Source organism: Lucilia cuprina, chromosome 4, assembly GCF_022045245.1.
Source record: "Lucilia cuprina isolate Lc7/37 chromosome 4, ASM2204524v1, whole genome shotgun sequence".
NCBI lineage: Eukaryota > Metazoa > Arthropoda > Insecta > Diptera > Calliphoridae > Lucilia > Lucilia cuprina.
This window is the reverse complement of record NC_060952.1, coordinates 37,511,869-37,537,604: the sequence shown is the minus strand read 5'-3', so window position 1 is coordinate 37,537,604 and position 25,736 is coordinate 37,511,869. Positions and strand designations below refer to the sequence as shown.

Here is a 25,736-nt window from a genome sequence, read left to right as displayed (position 1 = left end):
ATCAAGTTAATAATGTATATTTTGAATATACACATACATACACACGTATTTTATTAAACAAAGATAGTGGTTTTTTATTTTGAAATGTTTGACGCAAAAACATAAAAATTCTCAGTTAGATCAAACACGTGCAAAATCATGACATATAAATTAAAATTTTTAATACTCATACGCTACGATGTCCAGTTAGACGAAAGACTAATTGGTATAAATTTTGAAAGTAAACAAAATAGTATATAGGCGAAATTTAAACTTAATTAAATTAAGAAATTAAGCAGAACTATAATAAACCAAGAACTCGATCAAAACTAAATTTGTTTAACAAAACGCCTGAAAGTATACACGATTTTTAATTTATTCACTGAACTCCCAGAAATGCTTAATTTTATTTTTTGTTAATTATTTAATATTTTTCATAATAACATTTGCCACAATTTGCAACTTTTTGATTGTTTATTTAACATATTTTCCAAACATTTAAACAAACTTGAAGAACATGGATACATCTTTCTTTTAATGACCCCAATATATCAAATTGTTTATATAGAGAGTAACATTTTTAAAGATTTTATGGTTTATGTGTGCGTTTTGAAATATATAAATAAATATAATTTTTTAAAAGAAAAAAAGCAAACAAATTTTAACAAATTGAAAGTGATCATAAAAAATGTTTTATTTTTTTATTATAATTTTATTTAAATAATTATTATAATTAATAAAAATTTAGAAAAATTTTTATATTATAGAATAAGGAAAACAAATAAAAATTTCCCAATAAAAATAATTGTGCAAAGTTTGTTTGAATTAAGTGTTATTTTGAAAAAATAATGAATATTCTGAAATCAGTTTTAAAACAAATCTTACAAAAACAACAACAGCAAAAAATTATAAAAAATTTAAAATTTTTAAGGAAAAAAACCGCCTGATTAAATTTTTAAAAAAAGTTTATTTGAAAAGTTTCAACCAGAAATAAAAAATATAAGCCTTGTGCGTGTTTATATTGTTTTAATTAACAAAAAAATAGAAGTTTATGTGTGTGAAAAAGTCAAATAATACCCTAGTTGATTATTTTAGTTAATTATATGCAAATAAAAAAATTAAAATAATAAACAATTACCATATTTTAAATTAAAAGAAGTTTAAATTATAAAATTTAAAAATCATAAATTCATCCCAAAACAATAGTTTTTATTGTTTAACTACAATCACGCAGTCTTTAAAAGGATACAACTACTTGTGCCATTGTACAGTAAAATACTATCACAAATATGGCGGATACGGATGTTATTGAAGAACAAACTACCACAACTACAACATCATCGAAATGGAAGAAAAAAAGAACTACAACAACGGTGGGTGTTTTTGAAAAATTAAAAAAAAAACTTAATTATTTATACATAAAATAAAGTAATATCACGAATTTGTTTATAAATAAGGATTCTATGATTTAATCATTTAAAAGATTTTAAACTAATTGTATTGCAAAATTATTATCCTAGTTTGGATGTACTGATGGTTGTAACCTCCTACATTCACTTTAAAGTAAACAAATCAGATTAGAATAGTTTTATGAGTAAAAACATTTTATTTGGGATTTTATGTTAAATGTTATTTATTTAAGTCAAATTAGTTCTATTCTATAATATTACAATTTCAGTTTCTAATTACTTCAAAAAAATTATCATAAACATTATTTCTAGAGAATGATTTCAAAAGTAGTGAATTTTAAATCATATAAGAAGAACCTCCCACCTATTACAAGCTAGTAATGAAATCATCACTCCTTTAGTTCGTTTTCAGTACTTCAATGAAGTAAATTCTACTTCTTTATCGCTCCTTTGAAAGTTCCTTTATTACTGTGAAAATAAATGTATTAAATTTTATCGAACCATATTTGCATTTAGACCCATATAAAGTCACTTTCAGAAATTTGTTTTTCTATCCATAATATCCGTAAATATATCGGAAACAAAAAATATTTAAGATAATGAAAAATAAACTATATTTAATATTCATAATTGGTGTAGGGTATAATAAAGTCGACCATTCCCGACTTTCCCCTCTTCAATTGTTTATCTTACATTTAATTACGTACATGGGTTCAAGGATCTACAATTGATTAATCCTCAAAGAATTTCCAACTATTTTAACATTCATCTAAACATTCGATGACCAAATGGGCGGACTGATTATAGTGGGCGTGGTACAATACTTATAAAAATATGTTAACAGTATATGTGAAAGAGTTAAAATTTATTAAGTTATTTATTAAAATTATAAACTAAAAGTAGGGAAGATATTAGAGTTAGAATCCTCAAATTTTGCAGCAATAATTTTGTCATCATTGTAAATAATTTTTTGTAATAAATTGATGGCATAGCAATAGGGAACGTGCCATCTTCCGTAAGAAATAAATACCTAAAATCGTATATTAGGGAAACCGTTACAGCTGGAATATTTTCACATTATATGATCAACATTGAACTACGTATGAACAATTGAGCGGTTTAGATATAGTGGAGGGGTACTTCCCATGTAGGAAAATGTTAACTTTGTATATCTGAAAGAACAAAACAGTTCGAGTAAATCAATTTTGTCAATGCCGCTTTAGTATCAAAAAGAGACGTGTCATACCCATATGAATTAAATATAAAAATTTGTATATCTAAAAAAACTATTAGAGCTTGGTAGGTTGGTTGGTTATGTGGTAGTTCACTACGCGCGAACAGTGAATTAGAGTCAAAGAGACTCCGTTTTGACCGGACCACTCAACTCGTTAGATGCAGTATTTTATTGTTATAGATTCAGCCTATAGCAGTGAGAAATATTAGCTGCCAAGAAAACCTTTTCTTTGTACAGATAGAGCTGGCATTCGCAGAGAAAATGAAGACCGATTTTTCCTTTTCTCTGTCATTTAAGTGTAGCTAACATTCAGGATGTTAGCCTTGCAGACAGTGTCCTGTTATTACTTTCCTGTTATTACTTTAATATTGATGTGTCCCTCCTACTTCGGTTTATAAATTGACTTGTGCTTTTCTCATTGCAATAGGACCTCAACATCTTGGCCACTTTACATGTGTCTAGGTTATTCCACCTATTTTCAGCTTTTTAAAGATAGAATCTGAGGATACCACTCTTAATAAAACTTAACGGTTTGCTACTGGAATGGCGTTGGAGATATTAATAGCAGATCCCGTTTTGTAAGCTCATTTGCCTGTTCATTTCCATAATAGTCCCTATGAGCAGGGATCCAAATAAAGGTAATGTCAGACAGGCGACCAAGCCTTGATAGATTCTTCAAACATTGCCTAACTAATAGGGAAGTGGTAGTATAATAATTTAGTGAGAGGAGTATCGTTTGACTATCTACAAAAATTCTCATGTTGCCACGAATATCAAATATTTCAGCTTAAAAGATACTACAGTTGTTGGAAAGGCGGTGAGGTATAATTACTTCAGAAGACCACAGTTCTTTTTAGACCTATCTGTAAAGATTCTGATGGTATATTTGCTCGGTATGTTAGCCCTATACCACTCGCTCCTGCATCAATGTGTGGGGTAATGTAATCGGATTCAAGATTGGAGATAATTAGCTTAAAATTTTAGGGTGTCCATAAGTTCTTGATTTCCAATATGCGGATGATTTAAGCCTCGCCGCGCTGCAAGCAGATATGGACATAATATGATGATCTATAGGTAGGATGTGCAATATAATGTTCAGAGCATTTGAAAGACTAGATCTTAGAGCACCTGTTATCATAATGCATGCTGATCTCTGAACTTTGTATATGTAGCTGATCTACAACATATTTCTTCTTAGTTAAAGTCCACCATACAATTCTATTAGAGCTAGAATCCTTGAAATTAGCATGAATAACTTTGATAGCCATGTAAATGTTTGGAAAATATATTTCTCGGAAAACGCTAGAGCTCAAATTCTTAAATTTTGCACGAGCCTCAATAAAATACACATTTGGAGAAATGGCTGACATTACAATAGTTGGCGTTGGAACCAACTTAAAAAAATCTTTGAAATGTGCTCGTGCTTTTAACAGAACAGAGTCGACATTGCCAAATCATCTTAAAACCTTATAAGGACCCAGAAAATATATAAGTTTATGTACTTTCTTGTATATTGAGGAATTACAAATGAAATAATAAAATTACTATACCCCGCTATATTTTAATGGTCACCCTTGTTTATCAAATATTTAATGAAAGTGAATGTCCCTTTAATCCTCTTGTTGTTTTAAAAATTCTTATAATATTCGATAAACAAATATAATTTGTTAATATCTAAAAAAATATTATGTATTTTTATATCTTTCCGCCATTACTCTTAAAAAAAAACAATTATTGAGAATATATATATTTTGTCCATTATATATCATTTTGACTACACAATCATTGCTTGCCAACTTTTATTAAATCTAGCAGGAAAATGAATGATTCATACTTTCCATTTGATTTGATTGATTTTTCACCATTTACTACTTTTTTCTTACCTAATGCCATACAATTCTCAACTATTTTAAGCAGCGCAGACACATAGTTTGGGGGAAAAAACCAAAAAAGATCGGACAGAGTTTGATGAACGAACGAACGTATATTTATAATTGACCTAGAATTTTAGTTGTCATTTTAATAAATTTTCAATGTGTGTCAAATGAAAATGACACGCATATTATATATAATCAATAAAATATTTGATTTTTATTAAATGCCCTTCCCCTTCAATTTATTTATTTTTAATTTAAGATAAAATAATTTTTTTTAAAGTTTGTTTAACATCATATACAAATGCATATTGTTTTATCATTAAAAGTTATTTTAAGATCCTTACCTCAAAATATATAGAGGCATATTTAGAGGGTATTTGAACTTTCTTAATTTCAAAACATATTTTGACTCATTTTGTATATTAATTTTTTTTAGCTATATTTCTTAGAATAATTCTATATGTATATAAGAGTTAAAAGCACCATAAAGTCCAAATATTTCATGTGATTTTTTAACACTTAAATATATTTTATAAAATTTAATTTAAAATATTTTTGTAAAAATATTTTATATATGAAATATTTTTATATGTAAATTATATTTTTAGGTTGTTTTACAGTACTTATTTTAAACCAACACTTTAATTTCTTCTTATAGCACCTTTTTACCTTTGTGTTCAATATTTCTTTTATTTTTAGTATGATAAAAATATGCAAATATTTTTCTTAAATAAAAAATGAATTTTTCTTTCTCCCTTTTCTCAAATGTCAAGGAAAAATAAATGTATAAACATTTTTCTACGTAATTTTTATAACCACCATCAAAAAAGGTGGGTGGTATATTGTTTTTGTCATTCCTTTTGTAACACATTGAAATAAACCCATAAGATAATCTATCCATTATTGTCCGTCTGTCTGACTGTCGAAAGCATGAAAGAGTCCACCAGGAAGTAGCTAGTGAGCTAAAATTTCGCAACAAATTTGATGTAGTTTGCTTTGTATTGAAAATTGCCAATATAGGCCCTTATATAAAGCGCCCTCCAGAAAATAACTTTATCGCTCATAACTGGCTAAAAGTGTCATCTATAGTGGTGAAATTCGGCGTAAACATGTTTCTAGGAACCTAAAACTCTTTGTCAAATGTTATAAGGATAGGCCCATGATTGACCCTACCCCCATATAACTGCTCATAACTGTCTGAAAAAAACATTTATAGCGGTGAAATTACATATGGACCTATTTTATATGTTTATCGGTCCATAATTGACCCTACCAAACGGTCCAATTTAGAAAAAGTCTTTAATGCTCATAACTGACCTTAAGAAGCACTTATATATTGCAAAAAAAATGACTTTAACAAGTTTTATACGATCTAAAATCATTTTTTAATTTTAGGAGAATCGGTTTATAATTGGCCCAATCCCTATATTTTTAGACAGCTGTGAAATTCTACATAAACAAGTTTTGTGCAAGACAAAAGGTTTCTATCTCATTTTATAAGGATCGGTCCTCTTCAGAAAAATGGTTTTAATTTTAAAACTCAATAACGCTCATTACTGCGAGTACAGCGGTGAAATTCAACATAAACAAGTTTCTTATGAGCAAAAACATCTACTCTACTAAATTTAGTGATTTTTCCCTACACCCCTATAAGGTCGCCTTAAAAAAAATTACTTTTATTAAAAATTGAATTCAAAATGAGGAAATTGCTTCGATAATATAAAAGCTTATTAATAAGTATATTTTTATGGTAGGTACATAGGATTCGGCATGGCCGTGTTATACACTCTTACTTGTATTGTTTGTTTTTTTTTTCGAAAATAAAAACAATTTATTTTCATAGTAAAGCCATTAGAAGATAAAGTACTGGGTAAAAGGAGTGTTCTTATTTTTTTGATAGGAATTAGTAGAAGTATCTAATAATAACAGAAAATAAATGCAGACTTAAATTTGCATAAAATATTTGTGCTAAAAATAGGTTAATAAACTAAATATATATTACTACAGCTTTAAGGAAATAAGACACCTTTCATATATTTATGTCAAGGAAAAATTAATGAAATTATAATTTAATTAAAAAAAAAATAAAATAATAAAAATAAAAAAAACATTTTTAAAATAAAAGACATGTTTTGTACACAAATATATTCTGCGATGCCTTTCAGGGAAATATAAAAACAAGTTTTTTAAAGATCTGAATATTTTCAAATCACATGAAAAATTAAACAAGTATGAGTTCCTTATTGAGCTGTGTGCTTTTATAAGAAGTAAAAAAAAATATTTTTTATGTTTTTAAAGAATTTTAATTTTACTAAAAGGATTTTTATAAATTTTAATATTTTTTCCATCTCTGCATATTTTTGTAAACACAATTTCCCATCCCTGACATTGGCAATAAAAAATCAGTGTCATACCTCACGTATTATTAAAGCTCAGCTTAATTAACAAGCTAATTAAGTAAGTTCTTGAACAACATATACCATATGAAGCTGTATATAGTTGCAGTTGTAGTTTGCACTTTACCTTAATGTAAAACTCCACTTTAGTATGTATGCAATTTCGGGGAAGAGAAGTATTAGCAGTACCTCTAGTCTGTCGGCACTATAAACTTGTGATGATCAAATGTATCTTCATCCTGTTCTTTGAATGACTTGAAATATGATCGAACCACAAAATCTGGTACCACACGACCAGTAGTATTTTATGTTATTCTTTATGGGTGTGTCGAACTAATGAGAAGTGTGCTGGGTTGAATGATGATGAATGAAAAGTTTCTTATACAATTTCTAATACTATTAAAATTTTCTTCTTGATCTAGGTTCAAGGATAACTCTGTTCATACCAGCATATTGTGGGTAAGAACAAAGTCCTCGTATTATTTGATGTATTCGTTTTTCGGTCTACCATATAGGTGTCATCTGCGTTCTGAGAGACCAATCCTTAATGGGATCCTCAAATGTCCAACGCATCAGATGTTTATAAATTCTATATTAATACCCATGTGTGATGGATGTTGTTCTTTATGGGTGTGTCGAATGATTGAGAAGTGTGCTGGGTTGAATGGTGATGAATGAAAAGTTTCTTATACAAGTGATACTATTGACATTTCCTCCCTGATCTAGGTATGTTTAAGGAAAACTTTGTTCATACCAGTTTTCTGTGAGTAAGAACAAAGTCCTCGTCTTATTTGATGTATTCGTTTTTCGGTCTTCCATTAGGGTCTCGAGCAGCTGTTGCCATGTCAAATGCGTTGTGAGAGACCAACTCACAGACGGGTAATTCGTAGGATCCTTAAATGTCCAACTCATCAAATGTTTATAAATGCTAGATGGATACTCACAAAACTTCAATTGTGTCACACTATGGTCTCTGGAAAATATTACTATCTAGTATTTGGTTTTGCACTACAATTATCTAATCAATAAATTAAATAATTTATGTCAAAAAACCCCATTATTAAATAATTAATAAATTTTAATAATAGCCATTAGCCGAAGAACATAAGTTAAAGAAAAAGGGTTAAATCAATACTTGATCTTCTAAAGCTTAACATTATTTCCAGAAGCCAATCATTAAGAATTCAATAAACATTGTCGAGAAAACATCAATATCCATTAGATTTCATTAACATACATACAATCTTTCTTACACAAAAAAAATGTCAATTTGGTTTTGAATATGAATAAGAGTTTGTCTATATGTTATTTCCGGATATAACATGCACATCCTGTATATAAGTGTATGTTGTTTTCTGTTTTTGTATGTATGTGTGTGTGTCTATGTATTTAGTTTATGTTTTCATGTGTTTTTGTATGTTATAGTCTATTGGCATATTGACTCTCTATTAATCAATTAATGTTGGCATGACTATAACATGTTTCTTAGTTGTTGGATTATTTTGTTCGTTAGCTAGTTGGTTGTTGTATAATGGTTGGCAGTTTATTCGGTCGGTTCATCGGTTGTTGGTTTGTTAGTTGGCTCGTTCGTTGTTAGAGTTGTGTTGATTTGAGTATGTTAATTAATTCAAATTGTTATGTGCAAAAATAACATGTCAACTGCCATAAACATGCTAATAATATACGGAAGCATTAGGGTGGAATACAATTGTTTGCAGATATATGTACATATTTAGTTTAATTATATTTAGCCTTTCGTTGAATCAATGTTGATCTTTTCCATATGCATGTAACTATTTATATAAAAGTGATATCCTTTAATAAATCAATATAAATCTGTCCTTATTTTTGTTTTGCTCAATTATTTGATTTTTATCTTTTTATATTGATATATCAAGTTTTCTGTATTAATATTAATAAGATATTCGGATAATTTATGGATCCTGTCAATCCTTTTGCAGCACATAGAAATACCAATGGCGGTAAGAAAAAATTGCTTCAGAATTAATCCATTCAAAATCTAAATCGGTATATAGATACAAACGAGATGACGTCTTTATACCCTACACCACTATGGTAGAACGTTCCGATCGCATCTGTTCGACTTATTGGCGATCATACTTCCATCTTAAAGTATACCAATAGGTTAAAGTCGATTTAGTAATTTCAATCATTTCCTACGTTGAATTTAATGATTATTGATCCTACATCTTAAAGTTAACAATCGGTTATGAATCATATTCTGAATAAATATATCAATGTCGTCAGTATGCCTGTTGATCTGCCAGTTTGTCTACCTGACTGTCCAATATTTCAACAAAATATTTAAATATAATTTAACCATTTAACTATACCCCTATTAGAAAAACAACAACAACTACAAAAACCACGGTCAATGAACATTTTAAAAGACTCACAAGTTTTGCTTGTTTTTTGTTAAATAAAATTCGCAAAAAAGAACCGTAAAATTATGTCCCGGCCTTCCCAGCAAAAAACTTGTTACTTACTCAACAACATAATTTTCAGTTTGTACTACACACCGTCTGTATTACTTTGAACGAGTGTAGTAATGACAAATAATATATTATGTAAGTACTTACTTTTTAGCCTTGTCATATTATTTTCTTACTTTGTTTTTAACAAAAAAAGGAAATATTTTTTTAGCAATGGAAGTTTTTTTTCACAAACAAAACAACTTACTTAACTCCCTATTTGTTGGTGATCGTTGTAACCTAGCAAAAAAAGAACTTCCAAAAAAGCAAAAAATATGTATAATTCAATCCATGGAAGTACTGAAAAAGACCTGAAGATGTTATGATTTTAACACGGGCTTGTCCTGTGTCCTTTTTATTTGATTTCAAATTCACTACATCTGAGATCATTTTCAGGAAGTAATTTTTATGTCAATAAACATCACTTCCACAGGAGGTAAAAAATTGAACTTAGTGTTACTTTTGAAGTGCTGATAAATGTTATTATTTTGGAAGTACTTCGTTTTATTTTTGCTGGGAAGTTCTCGTATTAAAGAAAATCATTTTAAACCCTTAGTTTTCAATGCAAGTTTTTGCTTGGTTTCTATGGTAATTACAATTCGTTTTGGTTCCAGCGACACAAATTCATATACCCATATACACACATACTATAAACATATATTTGTGTATTTTGCTCTATATAGTTAAAAAAGTGTTAACTCTCTTTATGACCACTTTTAGTTTTTTTTTTTTTAATTTTTATAGTAGTTTTTTTTTTTTTGTAAATATGCACATGAACTTTGTTTACTGTATGGTCAAATGTACAATACACATGAATACCTACATGAACTTATGAAAAATTAAATATATAACCAATAGATTTTGAAACCAGTTCCACATCATAGAAAGCCTAACCTTAAGTAGCCTATAAAATACACAGTGAGATATTAAACTAAATTTATCAAGAATAATTTCATATGACTATCAGATACTGATCTTTCTAAAACTAGTGACTAGTGAAAGGTAGTCACATAATGACATATACAGAGGAACTTATTCTTAGTTTAAACAATTTTGTTTGAGAAGAGTTATCCTTGATAGGGATATATTGATCTGAACTACTTTAAGTTAAAAATTGCCGGGTTAAATTAGACATATACACTTACATACACACTTGTGTATGTACAATGTACATATTTATAAAAGTTTTGTGTGTTGGACACTAACTGAAATAGAGTTTATATGTGCATATGTTAACCACAATTTTAACACAAACAAAAAAATATGTCCCTGTTTGCTACATGTGCATGTGTATGTGTACTGTATATGCTACTGTACTTTGAGTTAAAACCAAGTTAAAATTAGATTTCAATAAATTTTGATTAGATATTGTGGGTAACAGCATATTAGTTTAGTGTTTTCGAGTTTTTTTTAGTTTTTGCTTCTCTGTATTTTTATCTAGGCTTAAAAAATAATTGGTTAAGAGTTTAATTTAAAAGCCAACAAAAACTTATATCATGGAAATTTAGATTAAAATTTAATGTTTTTAAATTTTTTTAATTTAAGTAAATTAGAAAGAGGTATGTAAAATGGATAAAATTTAACTAGTAGAAAAGTTATGTGCGGAATACAATATCCAAAAAAATATCCGATTTTTGTACATTGGCTTTGACAAGTACTTTGCTGGAGTACTCGAGCTATCAAATCTCTGACCATTGGATGGCTTCTGTTGATTCGGCAACAGCACCTAGAAACGTAACCGGTGGACAGAAGTGCGATCCATCAATAAGCTAAAGACATTGTTGTTACTCACAGGGATATATGATATGTACAGTGTATAATCTGAACATATCTGGACAAGGAAGGAAAATTCAATGGTATCAAATGGTACCTTTTATCCATCATCATTCAACCCAGCACACATCTCATTCATACAACTCATTCATAAGAGAAAAACATACGACACATTCATTAGGTAGACGAGTGGGTAAGACCCGCCGTACCCCACATACATCCCGTACCATATACAATTAATACCAACTGATTTCCAAAACTCTTTGTCCCACAGCCTCTCCTCTGTTGGGTATCTGTTGTTTTCGGCAACAGCACTGAAATTATCCCGAAATATTGACTAATATCATGCCTCAGTCTTTTAACCGCCACTTACTCTCCCCGCGAATTTGGGTTTAAACCACAGCCACTACGTGTATCCCGAATGAACCTCAACCAACTGACCAGCCAGGACATTGTCCTGCGGACAACTGGCCACCCGTAGTACCAGATTATTCGGTGCTCTGGTCTGACCTCTTTTAATCTATGCAAGGACTAAGCCAAGCAGTAGACTGTAACCAAAATATCCGACTGTATGTATGTATATATGTATGTATGTATGTATGTATGTATGTATATATGTATGTATGTAAGTATATATGTATGTATGTATGTATGTATGTATGTATGTATGTATGTATGTATGTATGTATGTATGTATGTATGTCCGTCTGACTGTCCGTCTGTGTGTTTATTGAAACCTGTTTTGGGAGAACCCCAGATATCGGCGAGATCCGAATCTTCCATAATTCTTTTAAACATGTTTTCGAGAAGATCGATGTTTAAAATCAGCAATATCGGTCCATAAATATCGGAGATATGAGCAAAAATCCGATACAACCTCGGAAAATTTCATCAAAAATTTAGATTTTTTTTTCATGCTCCGACAGAAATTGCAAAAAACAAAAACAAAATATATAATCATACGGTAAATTTTGTTATTGTACGGATGTACTCAGAGCGAGAGCAGCAGAGTAAGAGTAGCAGACCGAAAGCAGCACTAGTGTGTTGTTATTGGCTAGAAAAATGAAATTAATAATGTGGAGCCTGGCTTAAGTAAGAAGCCATAAAAGGGAACCTTTTGGAACTTTTTCGCTTTTCAAAAGGTACTTTTTGAATATTCTTGAACATGAAATTAAGTATGTAGATTCGGAATTAGATAAGAACTCATAAAAAAGGCATTTTTGGTACTTTTTCGTATTTCAAAAGGTACTTTTTTGAGTTTTCTATAATAATGAACTAAGAAACATGAAATTAAGTGTGTAGAGCCCGGATTAGACAAAAACACATCAAAGGGGATTTTTTCGACTTTTAAAAGATATTTTTGACTTTTCTACAATATTGAACCTAGAAATGAACCGGAGTGAAATGAATAAAAGGGAACTTTTCGGTACTTTTTCGGTTTTTAAAAGGAAATATGAAATTAAGTACGTAGAGTCTGAATTAGGTAAGAGCCCATAAAACGGAACTTTTTGATACTTTTTCGTTTTTTGAAAAAGGTACTCTTTTTTGAATTATCTATAATATTGAATCTAGAAACATGAACTTAAGCATGTTATGCCCGAAGAAAGTGATGTTAAAGAGGATTTTTTGGTACTGACTGTTTTTTTAACACACCATGGTGAAGGGTATATAAGATTCAACACAGCCGAATATAGAACTTTTTAAAAGTGGGTCTCTTTAAAGTTGGATATTTTAATTATACTAATTTTAACAAATTACCTTTTAAATAATAGCTTCAACAACATATTTTTTATTGTTTTTTTAACATCTATTAAGTGACAAAAATTTATTTATCATTAACTTTTATCATCTTTCTTTTCGTTTCAGGTAAGTTTATGGACATGTTTATTTTAAAGATTTATAAACGCAAGTAAGTCAGATTATTGAAAAACGAACACAAAATATAAACATATGGTCACCTAAACTGCAAATGGATAAAGTAGTTTAATAATTCAATAATATTTGATTAAAAAAATGTAATTATTTCAAATTAAACTATATTGTAATCAAATATTTCAAATGAACAAACAGCTGACTCAACATACAATTTTACTCACCAATATGTTGCAACTTTTCGATAAATTTAATGTTTAGATTTAGGTTCAATTTGATTGGTATTATCATTAGACAGGTTTTCTTTTTAAAAACACGATATATACACAAGTTTTTTATAGTATCTGTCTGTCTGTCTTATTGTATCTTTGTCTGTTTATAGTTCATGTTTAAGTATGTATATAGGTTAACAATTTGTTAATCATCATAATAATAAACCCACATTTTCATGATGATTTTATGACAAAAGAACAAGAATAAATTTTAAACAAAATCACTGAATTAATAAAGAAAAATAAAACAAATAATCAAATCATCATCAAAAAAATAAAAAAATATATATATATTTACGATTTAAAAATAGATGTAAAATAAAATTTTTTCTTTGTCTTTATTGAAGAGTGTAAACAGTTGATATTCAATGTATTTAATACTCAAATATAGATAAATGCTGGCGAATTTTTCCAAAAGACAAACAGAATTTTAAACATTTTTATACCAACAGTTTAACAAGGTCTCTTTGTTTTTAATTTTTAAAATATTTATCAAATATGTACTTTTTGTAAAGAAGAGAGGTATTAAATCGTCACTTTTAAAATCAAATAACTTTTCAGTGTCTCCAAGTAATGTAGACAGTAGACCAGCATTTTTTGCATTATGCCTTTAAATGTGGTAAAATTAACTATACGGGACAAACACTGCAGGGATGTATATATATTAACATGTAGATGTATTTATTTAACATTTAAAATAACAGAATAATCAAAAGATTTTTTTCAAAAATAATTTTCCATTATCGAAAATAAAATTTCACATAAACGAGCCTACATTTAGAGACAAATTTACAAAATAGCAAAAAAAAAATTAAGAAAATAAACAAATCAAAAACTATACACTAATATATGTTGTAGTAATAATTTGCTGTCTATGAGTAAGAATATGAATTTAATTTGAAAAACAAAAATATTTTACTTTTTTTTAATTTTAATTTCAATTAGTTGAAAAAAGCCAAATATATGAAACATTTTGTTAAAAACTTTGGAAAAATGTATATTTGTTTTTAATATACTTAATATAAACAAAAGTGTAAAAGAGTTAGATGATATGTGTTGTTGTCTTTTTGTTCTGCTATTTAAACAGAAAAAAAAAGATTTTTTTTGTTGGTTATAAATAATTCTGGCAAAAAATCAGCAATTTTTTTTTGTCCGCTGATCTCCAAGTATAGAGCTTTGGCACTGGGCCAACGGAGAAAATGTGTATATTCTTTATGATCATATTGTTGTTAGCTAAATGTTTGTTTGTCGGTTTGACTGTAGTTGTTGTGGATTGTTTTGAACGCAATGTCGCACTTTTGCGCAGTAATGGCAGCCATTGGAATACAAAGAGCATTGTTTTTTGTTATCGAGAGTGTTTTATTCTTTGTTTATATCTGTGTCTGTCTGGATTTTTTGTGTATTTACATTTTCAGCAAAAGCAAAAATATTCATTTTCTTTTCCATTGTGGTGAAATTCAGTTTACATTCTTATTGCAATAATTTGAAAAATATTTAGATTTTGGAATTGGAAATTTTTGGTATAGAAATTACAAAAAATTTACTTAATTAGACTTTGAAATTTTTCAAATCAATCCTTTTAAAGATTTAGTTATTTCCAAACTGTTATGCACAAAACTGTTTGTTTTAAATGCACCTTAAAGCAAACTAATCGATTCAGCATCAATTTCTGAGTTCGTTTATATGTCTGGCTGGCTGTTCAGTAAACAAAATTGCTTAAATATATGAAAACTTAAGTAAATTTCATATAAATGAAATTTCATTTTAAACATGCTTATAACTAACTGGTGTCATATTGTCGGTTATGACCGACTTACTTCTTACGAATCTATTGAATAGTTTACTAACAAATCAATGGGACAGACATGTCTACTTCTTACTAATCTATTGAATACTTCACTGTCTGACTGGTATAAAAAAGTCTAAAGACGAAATTATTGACAACGTCTATAGAAAGTCTAGTCTATGATATTATCTATGGATTCGTTTTTAGACTCACCTATTGGCAGGCTTATTGATCTCTACGCTAAGTAGTCTATTAACTACTCTATGCACTGGTCGATTATTGGCTATTTGGTCTATTGACTAGTCTTATGGCTATAGTATTGACTATTTTATGGTCTAGTCGATTAACTGTTGATTTGTCTAGACTATAACTAAACCAAATGCACATTTCTTATGGGCCCCAAAAGATTTGTGCCCTCTTCGTCATTAGTACAAAAAGGATAATTTTCTCAGGATCATAACTTGCAAACCATTTGAAATTTATATTTATATTCTGAGTCAATGTTGTAGCTTTTGCTGCACCCCTAAACTCTATGCACTAGTCGATTATTGGCTATTCTATGGACTAGTCTATTGACTATTCTTATGGTTATGACTTTATGGTCTAGTCGATAAACTGTTGATTTGTCTATATGCAAACACTACCAAGTGAAACCCCTCGTGTCTCCCAGTTTTGCCCAAAGTTATGCATACATTTTATGGGCCCCTAAGGATTTGTGGCATCTTTGTCATTTTTACAAAAAATATTCATTTTCTTAGGCAAACCATTTGAAATTTATATTAACACTCTAAGTCAAAGTTGTAGCTTTTACTGGACCCCTAAATATTTGTGGCCTCTTTGTTAAAATGGGCTCTAAAAATAGTATATTTTCTGGCTCCATTACAATGAAACTGTTCAGAATTTTGATTTAACCTTTGAGTCAAAGTTGTAGCTCTTGTCATAAAGAACAAAAATTGTGAACTTTTAAGTCGAAAATAACTTTATCTTAATTTTATCATTTGAAGTGGAAAGTTATACGACACATGTACGTATACGTGATAATCATGATTTATTGATATTACAAATATTAAGTATACGCCTAATATACAAGAGGCACCTGAAATATTTCTTTAACACGTAAAAATCAATTTTTTTAAGTTTTATTGAGCTACAACGTTGCATCAGCTAGTCTATTGACCAGGTCTAGTCTATTTACTTTTCTAAACAATTGACTATTTTCACCTGTAGGCAAGTCATTTTGAAATATTTAATGCATCAAATACTATTCAATTAACTATCCTATTGATTAATTAAATGACTAATCTATCGAATATTCTACTGACTATTCTACTATCAGATAATTTATGGATTGTAATAGTCCGTTGAAAGCAATAAATTAGCATTTAAATTAATTCATGGACTTGTCTATTGATTAGTCTAAGATGTAGACTTTCTTGATAATGGACTAGTTATTGGCAGTTTTATAGTTTTTATACATATTGCTTCAAATAAAATGTTTTACATTGTGAAATTTCACTACTTTTGTTAACGTCACCTGTACGTATACGTGATAATGATTTATTTATATTACAAATATTAAGTATACGCTAAATTAAAAAACACCTAAAACATTTGTATAACATTTGACAAGGTCTTTACTACATAGTGCATTTACTTTTGACATGTCTAGCACTAAACATTAGCTTATTACTTAACTACCCATATAAATATCTATGAACTGTATTGACTATTGACAGCAAGTCTGTGGATTACCCATTTGACTAGTTTAAGGAATTAGAACTAGTTCATACTCCAGTCAATTGATTATTCTCCCTAAATGACTAGTTATTGACACTTATTAACTAATCGCTACACTAGTCCTTTGTATACCCTATAAACTGTTCGATTAACCAAATTATCAACAAGTTAGTTGGTATATAAACTTCTTGATAATTTGCTTAATCGAACAGTTTATTCAAAAATATTTTTCAAATGTTTTTAAAACAAATTTTTATACAATATTAAGACCTTAAACAGTGTATAGGTAGTCTATGGACAAGTCTATTCACAAGTCAATAAGCTGTTCAAATGATTAGTCTGTTAAACGATCTGTTGATTTTTCTGGTGACTAGTTAACTCATTATATTAAAAGATCAAAATGTATTTTAACAAAAAGAAAAGTTTGAAATTACTTTTACCCTTAACTAATTTGTTGATGTTTATAAAATGCCACAATAATTAAGAATAAAAAGATTTAAATAAACAAAAAAATAACAAACAGCTACAAAAATTTCATTCACTCATTTTCGAAGAGATTCAAAAAGATCACTAATATAAGAGCAAAAATTAAAAATAAACAAATTATTCAAATATTTCTCTCTACATACTAATAATATTAACACTTATAAAGCTCTCACCAGTTTTTTGTTAGCTCGTTCTCTGCAAAAATGTTCTAAATACATATATGTATATGTATTTATTTAAATTTTCTAAAAATAATTTATATTTTTTACATTCATGTAATAAACATACTTGTACAATAATTTTTTCCACAAAAAGGTGAAGGATGAATGTTGTTTTTTTTTTCTTTTTTTATAATGATTTTCACTTTGTTTTTATTTTAAAAATTAAATTGAAAAAAAAAACAACCAAGAAAACACCTTTATAAATATGTATTACAAACCGCACAAATGCTTTAAAACACACATACACACATTTAAATAGAAAACAAAATATTTGATTTTTTTGTTATGTTTGTTTTTCAACATTTTTAACGAAAGAAAAAAAAAACGAAAAATACCTGTGTTTTGCACTTGAAAATTATTTTGTTGACATTTCTTTTTTTATTGTTTAATATACAAATTTATGGTTATAAAAAACAAATATGCAAATATATACATAAACATAGATATGTATATAGATATTTGAATGTATTTATTTAAAAACTACTTTGGTCATTAGACCTTTAGGCATTTATTTATTATATTATTTTTTCTTTTTATTACTATTATTTCATATTTAAATATATTTTTATAGTTATTCATTCATAGAATTGTTTTGTTTTTTTTTTTTACTTTTTAATTTGTTAAAATGTTATAAAATGCAATAATGTCACTATTTAAAAGATTGTGGTTGTTATTACTGTATAATAATTTAAATTGGTTAGAAAACGATCTTAATTTTTTTCAATGTAATTTGCAAACACTGCATAACAAATAATTTGGTATTTCTGAAACTATTCAATATATCGCAAAGAAATTTCTAATGTTATGTGTTAAAGCCCCTCAAAGTTCATCACCGCGGGTAGTCATTTTTGGAAAAAAAACTCGCCAAAAATTTATTTATGATTAAAATGTGATGAGATCATTGGATATTAAAAAAAATAGTCAAACGTAGGACCGCCACATTTAAAGAAAATAAAAAAAAAAATTGTGAACATTTTGAGAATAAAAAAACATAAACGTAAATATCTCTTAAAGTAAAGGAGATAACATACCCAAGCTTATTTTTTGTAGATCTTCAAAACATTCCGATTGTAAATGGATTTTTGGCAACCCAAAATAAAATAAAAATTCCGATCCTTTGTAATCATGGAAGTTTTCTTTGGATATAACAAAAAATATCATACAATTTGTTTCCTATTTCCCTGATTTCGTCTGTGAAATCAAGATCTTTTGGATAATTGTTCTATAATTATAAAGTTCATGAGGGTTATCAAGGCTAGTATAGAAGTTGGTTTTGCAGCTTTTTGTCGAGATACGAGTATATTAAACATAATTATGAACTTAAAAGCCCTATTCGGCGGGTTCAGTTGTATGGGGTCTAGGTGAAATAATACATCCGATCTTAACCATTTTAAATAGCCTTTGTCCCGTTTCTTCACAACTACTTTGATTACAAAGTTTACATGGACGGATGGACGGACTGAAGGACGGACAGACAGACAGACAGACAGACAGACAAACAGACAGACATACAGACGGACAGACGGTTGGACAGACGGTCGGACAGACAGATGGACATTGCTACCAGCGCCCGTGCACGATGTCAATAAACGTCATTTACGTTAACGTCGTAATATAACAATGTAAAGAGATAGCTATTGCACGAACTGTTTAATCACACAGGTAGACAAAATTTGAAAACAGTGAAAACCCTGAGACCTGAGTAAGACGTTTCGAAAGATTTGAGCTTAATCGGAATATTTCCTCGGATTTCTTCCATCACATTAGGGATTTAATATATCGTGTCCTGAAATTTGAACTTTTTTTCAATCGCATTTGGTATTAGAGATATTAGGTCCTGAAGTTTAAAAAAGACAGCTTTATTTTGGTGTATACCATCCGAAAGTTCATCCTGTCTACTTTAAAAAATGGTTTAACATCTGACATATCTTCTTTATTCCTCGAGATATCTTCACTTTAATCTTGAAACCCGTTATTGGTGGTATTTATAACCTACACGACTATACGTGGAATGTCTAATGCTTCTTCGAAAGGCCATTTAAAACGAACCACAATGTTGAATTCACAACTTCCTAAAAATTTCTAAAGCCACAAAATCACTTTCTATTTCGATCCAACGATGTCTGTCCGTCCGTCTGTCAAATTCAAAAGATTATATCTCAGAAACTACAACAGATTATTAATTAGTTTATAAAACATTTTTGTAAAATAAGCCACGGAAAAAATCTTTAAGGGAAGATATCTTTAAAGCGAGAAAAGATATATCAGATATATTAAGTCTTACTTTAAAAAGGCTTAGAAAAATTGGAACTGGAAAACCTGTTTTGTTGTATCAAACTTTAAATGAATTTAACTCAAAGACGCGAGAAAATATATCAGATATTAAGGCTTTATTTTATAGACGTTGGTATACTATATTTTATAAATAAAATTGTTTTGGATTAAATCTTTAATACTTTGATAAAATAGAGAAATTTTAAAGTCAGATTCGAATTTATGGCGTCTCAATCCTGTAGGCCTGTGTTGTAATTCGTAGCGTATTGGTCTTGTGTACGCAACATTAATGGGACCGGAAGTCAATTGGTTCATTATGTAAACCTTGATCAATAGATCTCATGCGAATTTATATTTTTGTTGTAATCACCTACTTAGGTACTTAGAATTTACAATCGATTTTAAGCATAGTACATAGAAACTTCTAGCTTTCCTAAGGCTCTGTAATGGATAATGTCTGAACAATTTTTGACTGATATACCGTGCTCACTTGGTAATATATGTTTTTCAGTGTTGTAAATACGTTTATGGTATTATCAATACTGAGCGGATAGCTGTCTGTGGCTTTCGTTAAAATTTCAAAATTTTATTAATTACAAGATTTGCATAAACAGAATGACGTTCCTTATAAAATCGACTCCAGATTGATAAACTGAGGAGCAATTATTTTTGAGCATTACAAACATCATCGTGCATAACCGTAAATAAAAGCTGTAATAAAAATTTCCGCCAAATACCATTTCCTTTGCTTTAAATCAAAACTATTAACATTCCTTTTTTTTGCGCAAAACAATTCCGACTAGTTTCAATTAACTTTTGAAACTCGACAATTTGTTGAACAGAAAAACAATTGTTTTGCGATTTTTGTCAGCCATTGGCATTTGGCCAATTAAAACAATTCATGGTAACTATGTAAATGGTTGTTGCGTTCTCTTGTGTTTCTTTAAAATCATGCACAACTGTGCAAAATAGTTTGCAGCAATTTCACAAACAAAAACAAATCCTTGTAAATTTTACATTTGTAAAATGCTAAAATACTAGTTGTAAACCAAAGAAAAATACTCATAAACAAATGCCTTTTATTTTTTGATTTATTTTTCTTTATTCTTCATTCATTCTTTGTTAATAAAGTTTTTTTTATTTTAAAACAAAAAAAATATACAAAGAAATAAAAAGACTTTAAAATGACCAAAATTGGCCATAAAATCGTTAAGATATATGACAAATTGCAAAATAAATTGTTACACTTTAGTGTGACTGTATGTGTTAGAATATCATAAATTCGAAAACTGTTGACAATAAGTTCGTTTTTAGCACCTAATAAATGTACATTTTATAATTTACAACTTTTTTTGGTTTTTAGCAAATCATGCAAAATTTTTAAAAATTTCAAAAAAAAAATTTTAAATTATGAAGACAATCATATTAAACAAACATCTAGCAAAATGCATTGTAAACTTTCGTTTCTTATTATGTATTTAAAACAATAAACATTTTTAAATTTAAAATTTTAATTAAATTTTTACTGAGGAATATTTTTGTGTTATTTTCAGACATCTTTTATTGTAATTCCTTTGACCTTCTTTGCATTTTCATTATTTCCTGTGTTTGTATTTATTTCCTTCTTTTTTTAACATATTTGTTGTTTTAACCTTTTGCTTACATTATTGAGATTTCAATTTGTATTGGAAAAAATTTTCTCGTTTATCTATTACTAGCACAATCCTGGGTGCTTCGCTACCCAATCAAAATACAAATAAAAAACAAGTAAGAAGTTATTGTCGGGCGATACCTTAAACCTGTTACAAATATAAAACTGGTTACATTTAAGTCAAATTTTGAAGGGGGCTTTTAATAGGGGCTTGGGTCAAATGAGGCCCTATAATTATAGAGTTCATGGGGGTCATCAAGGCTAGTATAGAACTTGGTTTTACAGCTTTTTGTCGACATACGAGTATTTTAAACATAAGTATGAATTTAAAAGCCCTATTTGGGGGGTCCAATTGAATGGGGACTTAGTGAAATAATGCAACAATTTTAACCATTTAAAATAAGCTTAATCTAAGGTACCATAGAAGATCATCATCATTAAATTATCTTCAAAATTACGACCTGTAGTTTGATTACCAGGTTTACAAGTCGTATTCGGGGGTTCAGTTGTATGGAGGCTAGGTGAAATAATGGACCGATCTTAACCATTACATGGCCGGACAAACGGATGGAGAGACAAACAGACATAGCGACTAAAAAAAGACTCTGATATTATTGTGTGTTACAAACATCATCACAAACTCAATATACCATCCCTACTAAAGCGGCTGTGTGATGATGAACCAGTCAGTCAGTAACGCTACTCTTTTATATATATAGATTAAATGTAAGTAAACTTTCCCTACCCCGCTGTTTTTAATTTCCAAATTGTTTCCTGATTTATTAGCTCTTTTCTAAAACCACCTATAACAGTCTATTCTGGTAGATTTAATATCTTTAAGATAAACCTTTTTTTATTTTCTTTGTCTTAAGTAGTCCTTCTTCATTAATTTGTAAATGAAAAATCAAAGGTTTCTACTCAAGGACAATAAGTAGAGAGAAAAACAAAACGGATTTGCAAACAAACAATAGAATTCATTTTTTTTTTTATTTTCTTTTGGAAATTTTTCTCTTTCATGCTTATTGCAAATTAGTAAAATTGTGTAAAAAGTTGAGATAAATAAAAAAACGGGGAAAAATTAAATATGATTAATTACGTTTTCCTATTCTATGAAGTGAATAAACAAAAGATTTTCTGAGAAATAAATTAAAAGAAAGCCTATAAGTATTTAATTTATAGACTTACGAGTTTAACTAATTTAAAGGAATTTCTTGGAAAGAACTTTTTTTTAAGGAGAAAGAAATTTATTGTGAAAAAAAATATTTGTACTAAATGATTTGTTCCATAGCACCTTATATATGTCAAATTGCATAGTAAAAATTAACTTACCTAAATTAAATGTTTGTAATAAATAAAAAAATTCCTCAAAACACTCAATATTGTTAGTGCCTAAAACCATGCTGCATTTCTGTCAAATTTAAATGAGTTCTTGGAATATTCTCGAGCAAAAGAAGTAAGAAAGAATAACAGAGAATTTTCAAACATATTGTAAGTGGCTTAATTCTATCATTGTCTTAACCATACCCAGCATCATAAATGTTATTGCTATTTCAAGTTAATAGTGATTTTCAGTTGAGTATCAAGTAGTTGTAAAATTTTACAATAAAAAATAACTCACTTTTTTGATGTTTCAAATAAAATGCCATAAATATTATTGTCTCTTTGACATATTCTACATGCAGCATAAGATTTATGTTAAAAATTTTTGAAAAAAAAGTCATAAATTATAAATATAAATCTAACAAACTTCATCCATCACATTATTCAAATATTCAAAGTCGCACACAAACGTAAACCGTCATTTATAATCAGCTCAGCCAAATGGAAAAATTATACTTGTTACACATACAAGTGGATGATAAAAGGTGAAGAAAATAAAAGTAAAGTGCTTTAAAAAGAAGATTTATGAAAAATTATAAAAATAAGTAGTAGAAAAAAGTTTTCAAAATATTGTAACTAATTTAAAAAAAAAATATAATAACTTCACCGTTTTGAAAAAAAAATGTAAACCTCTAAAAGTATACTTACTTTTTTAACTTTCTGTGGTTCCATTTCCTTTCACATCAGTGCTTTAAATTACTTTATTAGTATGTATGTATGAGTATGACTTACATTATTTTCAAACATCGTGTCATACCTACCTTCATTAAATTCTCTCACATATGATTTTTGCTTGAGCTTCCTTTTATATACCCCACACTTATGTGAGAAAGAAATATTAGTTTATCATACCGTTTGTAATTTCTAAAGTATATGTATATTCTATATACATATGTATTCCGGTTTCTTATAGCCAGCTGTGTCAATTGTGATATGTCTTCTGTCTTTCTATATGCTTGATGAAATCAATATTCTAAAGACCCTAGTTATCTTAGATATCGAAATATTAAGCTATTCTTTCAGATATGCTTTCGAGCAGTTTATAGTAAAAAATCGATAGATAGATTACTAACAGGATAAACTCTGCCTAATTGGAGAAGTTATGATTTGTATATGATCGAACCAAAGTCCAATATCAAATACTAAAATATAACATTCCGAAAATCACTTCAATTGTCAGAAATTTGTAATCGAATTAAAGTTTCAAAACAAAATCTATCATCTATACAATACACATGCTGTCTATCTCTTTAGAAAACTAGGATGACAACAGATGATAAAGGGTAATACTTTTCTGTAATTTAGAAGATCTTGCAATTGAGATTGAGCGATGTAATTTCAAATATTTAATCCCCCAGGAACATCAATTGAAAAATTCCTTTAATTTCTTACAAATTAAAGGGACTTGAATACTTTTCAAGAGGCATGTCAGGTTTTCGCCAAGATACCAATATCTTGGCAGTTATTATATTCGTCACTAACACTGATTAAAGAACTATGTTTCTTAGTTTAAAATGAAAACTATCATATCAGCTTATAACAAAAACGATTTTATAAAATTTTAAGAGATCTGATTACACTACAAAAGGCTTTCGTCGAAATTAAATCCAGATATGTATCTTTGGAGCGATATCAGATTTTCAACAAAATAATGTCGATATGTATAGAGAACGATTATATCCTTTTGGAACACAAATTAAAAAATTCAGAGGAACTATGATGTCCGCTGAAAAAGTAAAGCTTAAGGTCTTGGGAACGATGTTAGTTAGTTAGTTAGTTAGTTAGTTAGTTAGTTAGTTAGTTAGTTAGTTAGTCGGGCCGGTAACCGAGCCTAAAATATTTATTCAAATTTTAAAATACACATCTCAGTTCCATCTAAGTAGTTACTGTTACACAATAGCAATTATGCCATTATTTTAACACACTGAAGACATTTGAAGCAAAGCAATTGTCACAATCGCTTACAAGTAATTATACCCTTCACCTTCGTGAGAAGGGTATATATACGTTTGTCATTCCGTTTGTAATTTCTATAATAAAATTTTCCGACCCTATAAAGTATATATATTCTGGATCCTTCGATTAAGCTATGTCCGTCTGTCTGTCTGTCTATCTGTCTGTCTGTTGAAATCAATTTTCTGAAGACTCCAGATATTTTCTAGATCCAAATCTTCAATAATTCTGTCAGACATGCTTTCGAGAAGTTTCCTATTGAAAATCAGCAAAATCGGTCCATAAATAAGTGAGATATGGGTAAAAATCTGAGACTACCTCTGAAAACTTCCTTAACAAATTATAAATAAAAACAACAACAAGGAGATAAAGCAATAATATGTTGGTAATACATATCATATTTATTTGAGGGCGGTAATAAAGTTTGACGGTGGTAGTACAGTACAACGATTAATATTTCTTTCTGCTGCAGTTTATATTTGTTTGTGTATGTTATGTGTGACATGTGTGCAGAGATACAAAATAAATAAAAACTGTTTTTTAAAACATACTTGGTGAAGGGTATATAAGATTCGGCACACTCGAATATAGAAATCTTACTTGTTTTTAAAATCATTCTATGTAAAACGTATGAAAAAACGTATACAACTTCTGGAAGAAGTTTACTAATGAATTAGAAAGTATTTATATAACACATTATTAATAATACGTTATTAGACTATTTCCATGTAATTAGTACGATATGTAAAAACCACTGAAAGATATTTTATTACTTAAGTGGTTACAATTGCAAGTCATTATCAAGTTCATTCTGGGATTATTTAAATGATTAGAAAATTTAAAAAAAAATACAAAATTTAAAAATTTTTAAATAAAATAATATTTGTCGAACTGCACCATTGTTAAGTGTATGTAAGATTCGTCATGGCCGAATACATCATTCT

At 28.6% G+C, this 25,736-nt stretch overlaps 1 protein-coding gene across 10 annotated transcripts in view; it reads left to right on the top strand.

Moving 5' to 3' along the window:
- Positions 1–25,736, top strand: part of LOC111681032 (tropomodulin) — a 178,171-nt gene that overhangs the window by 54,285 nt on the left and 98,150 nt on the right. Inside the window, exon 2 of one of the 10 annotated variants that reach the window (XM_046949142.1) lies at positions 1,186–1,352. The exons of 8 other annotated variants lie outside the window; for them this stretch is intronic. In XM_046949142.1, the coding sequence (XP_046805098.1) occupies positions 1,269–1,352 (84 nt within the window). In that variant the 5' untranslated portion in view covers positions 1,186–1,268. Of the gene's footprint in view, positions 1–1,074; positions 1,353–25,736 lie in introns of all 10 variants that reach the window. One more of the 10 variants, XM_046949141.1, reaches the window with a different exon arrangement.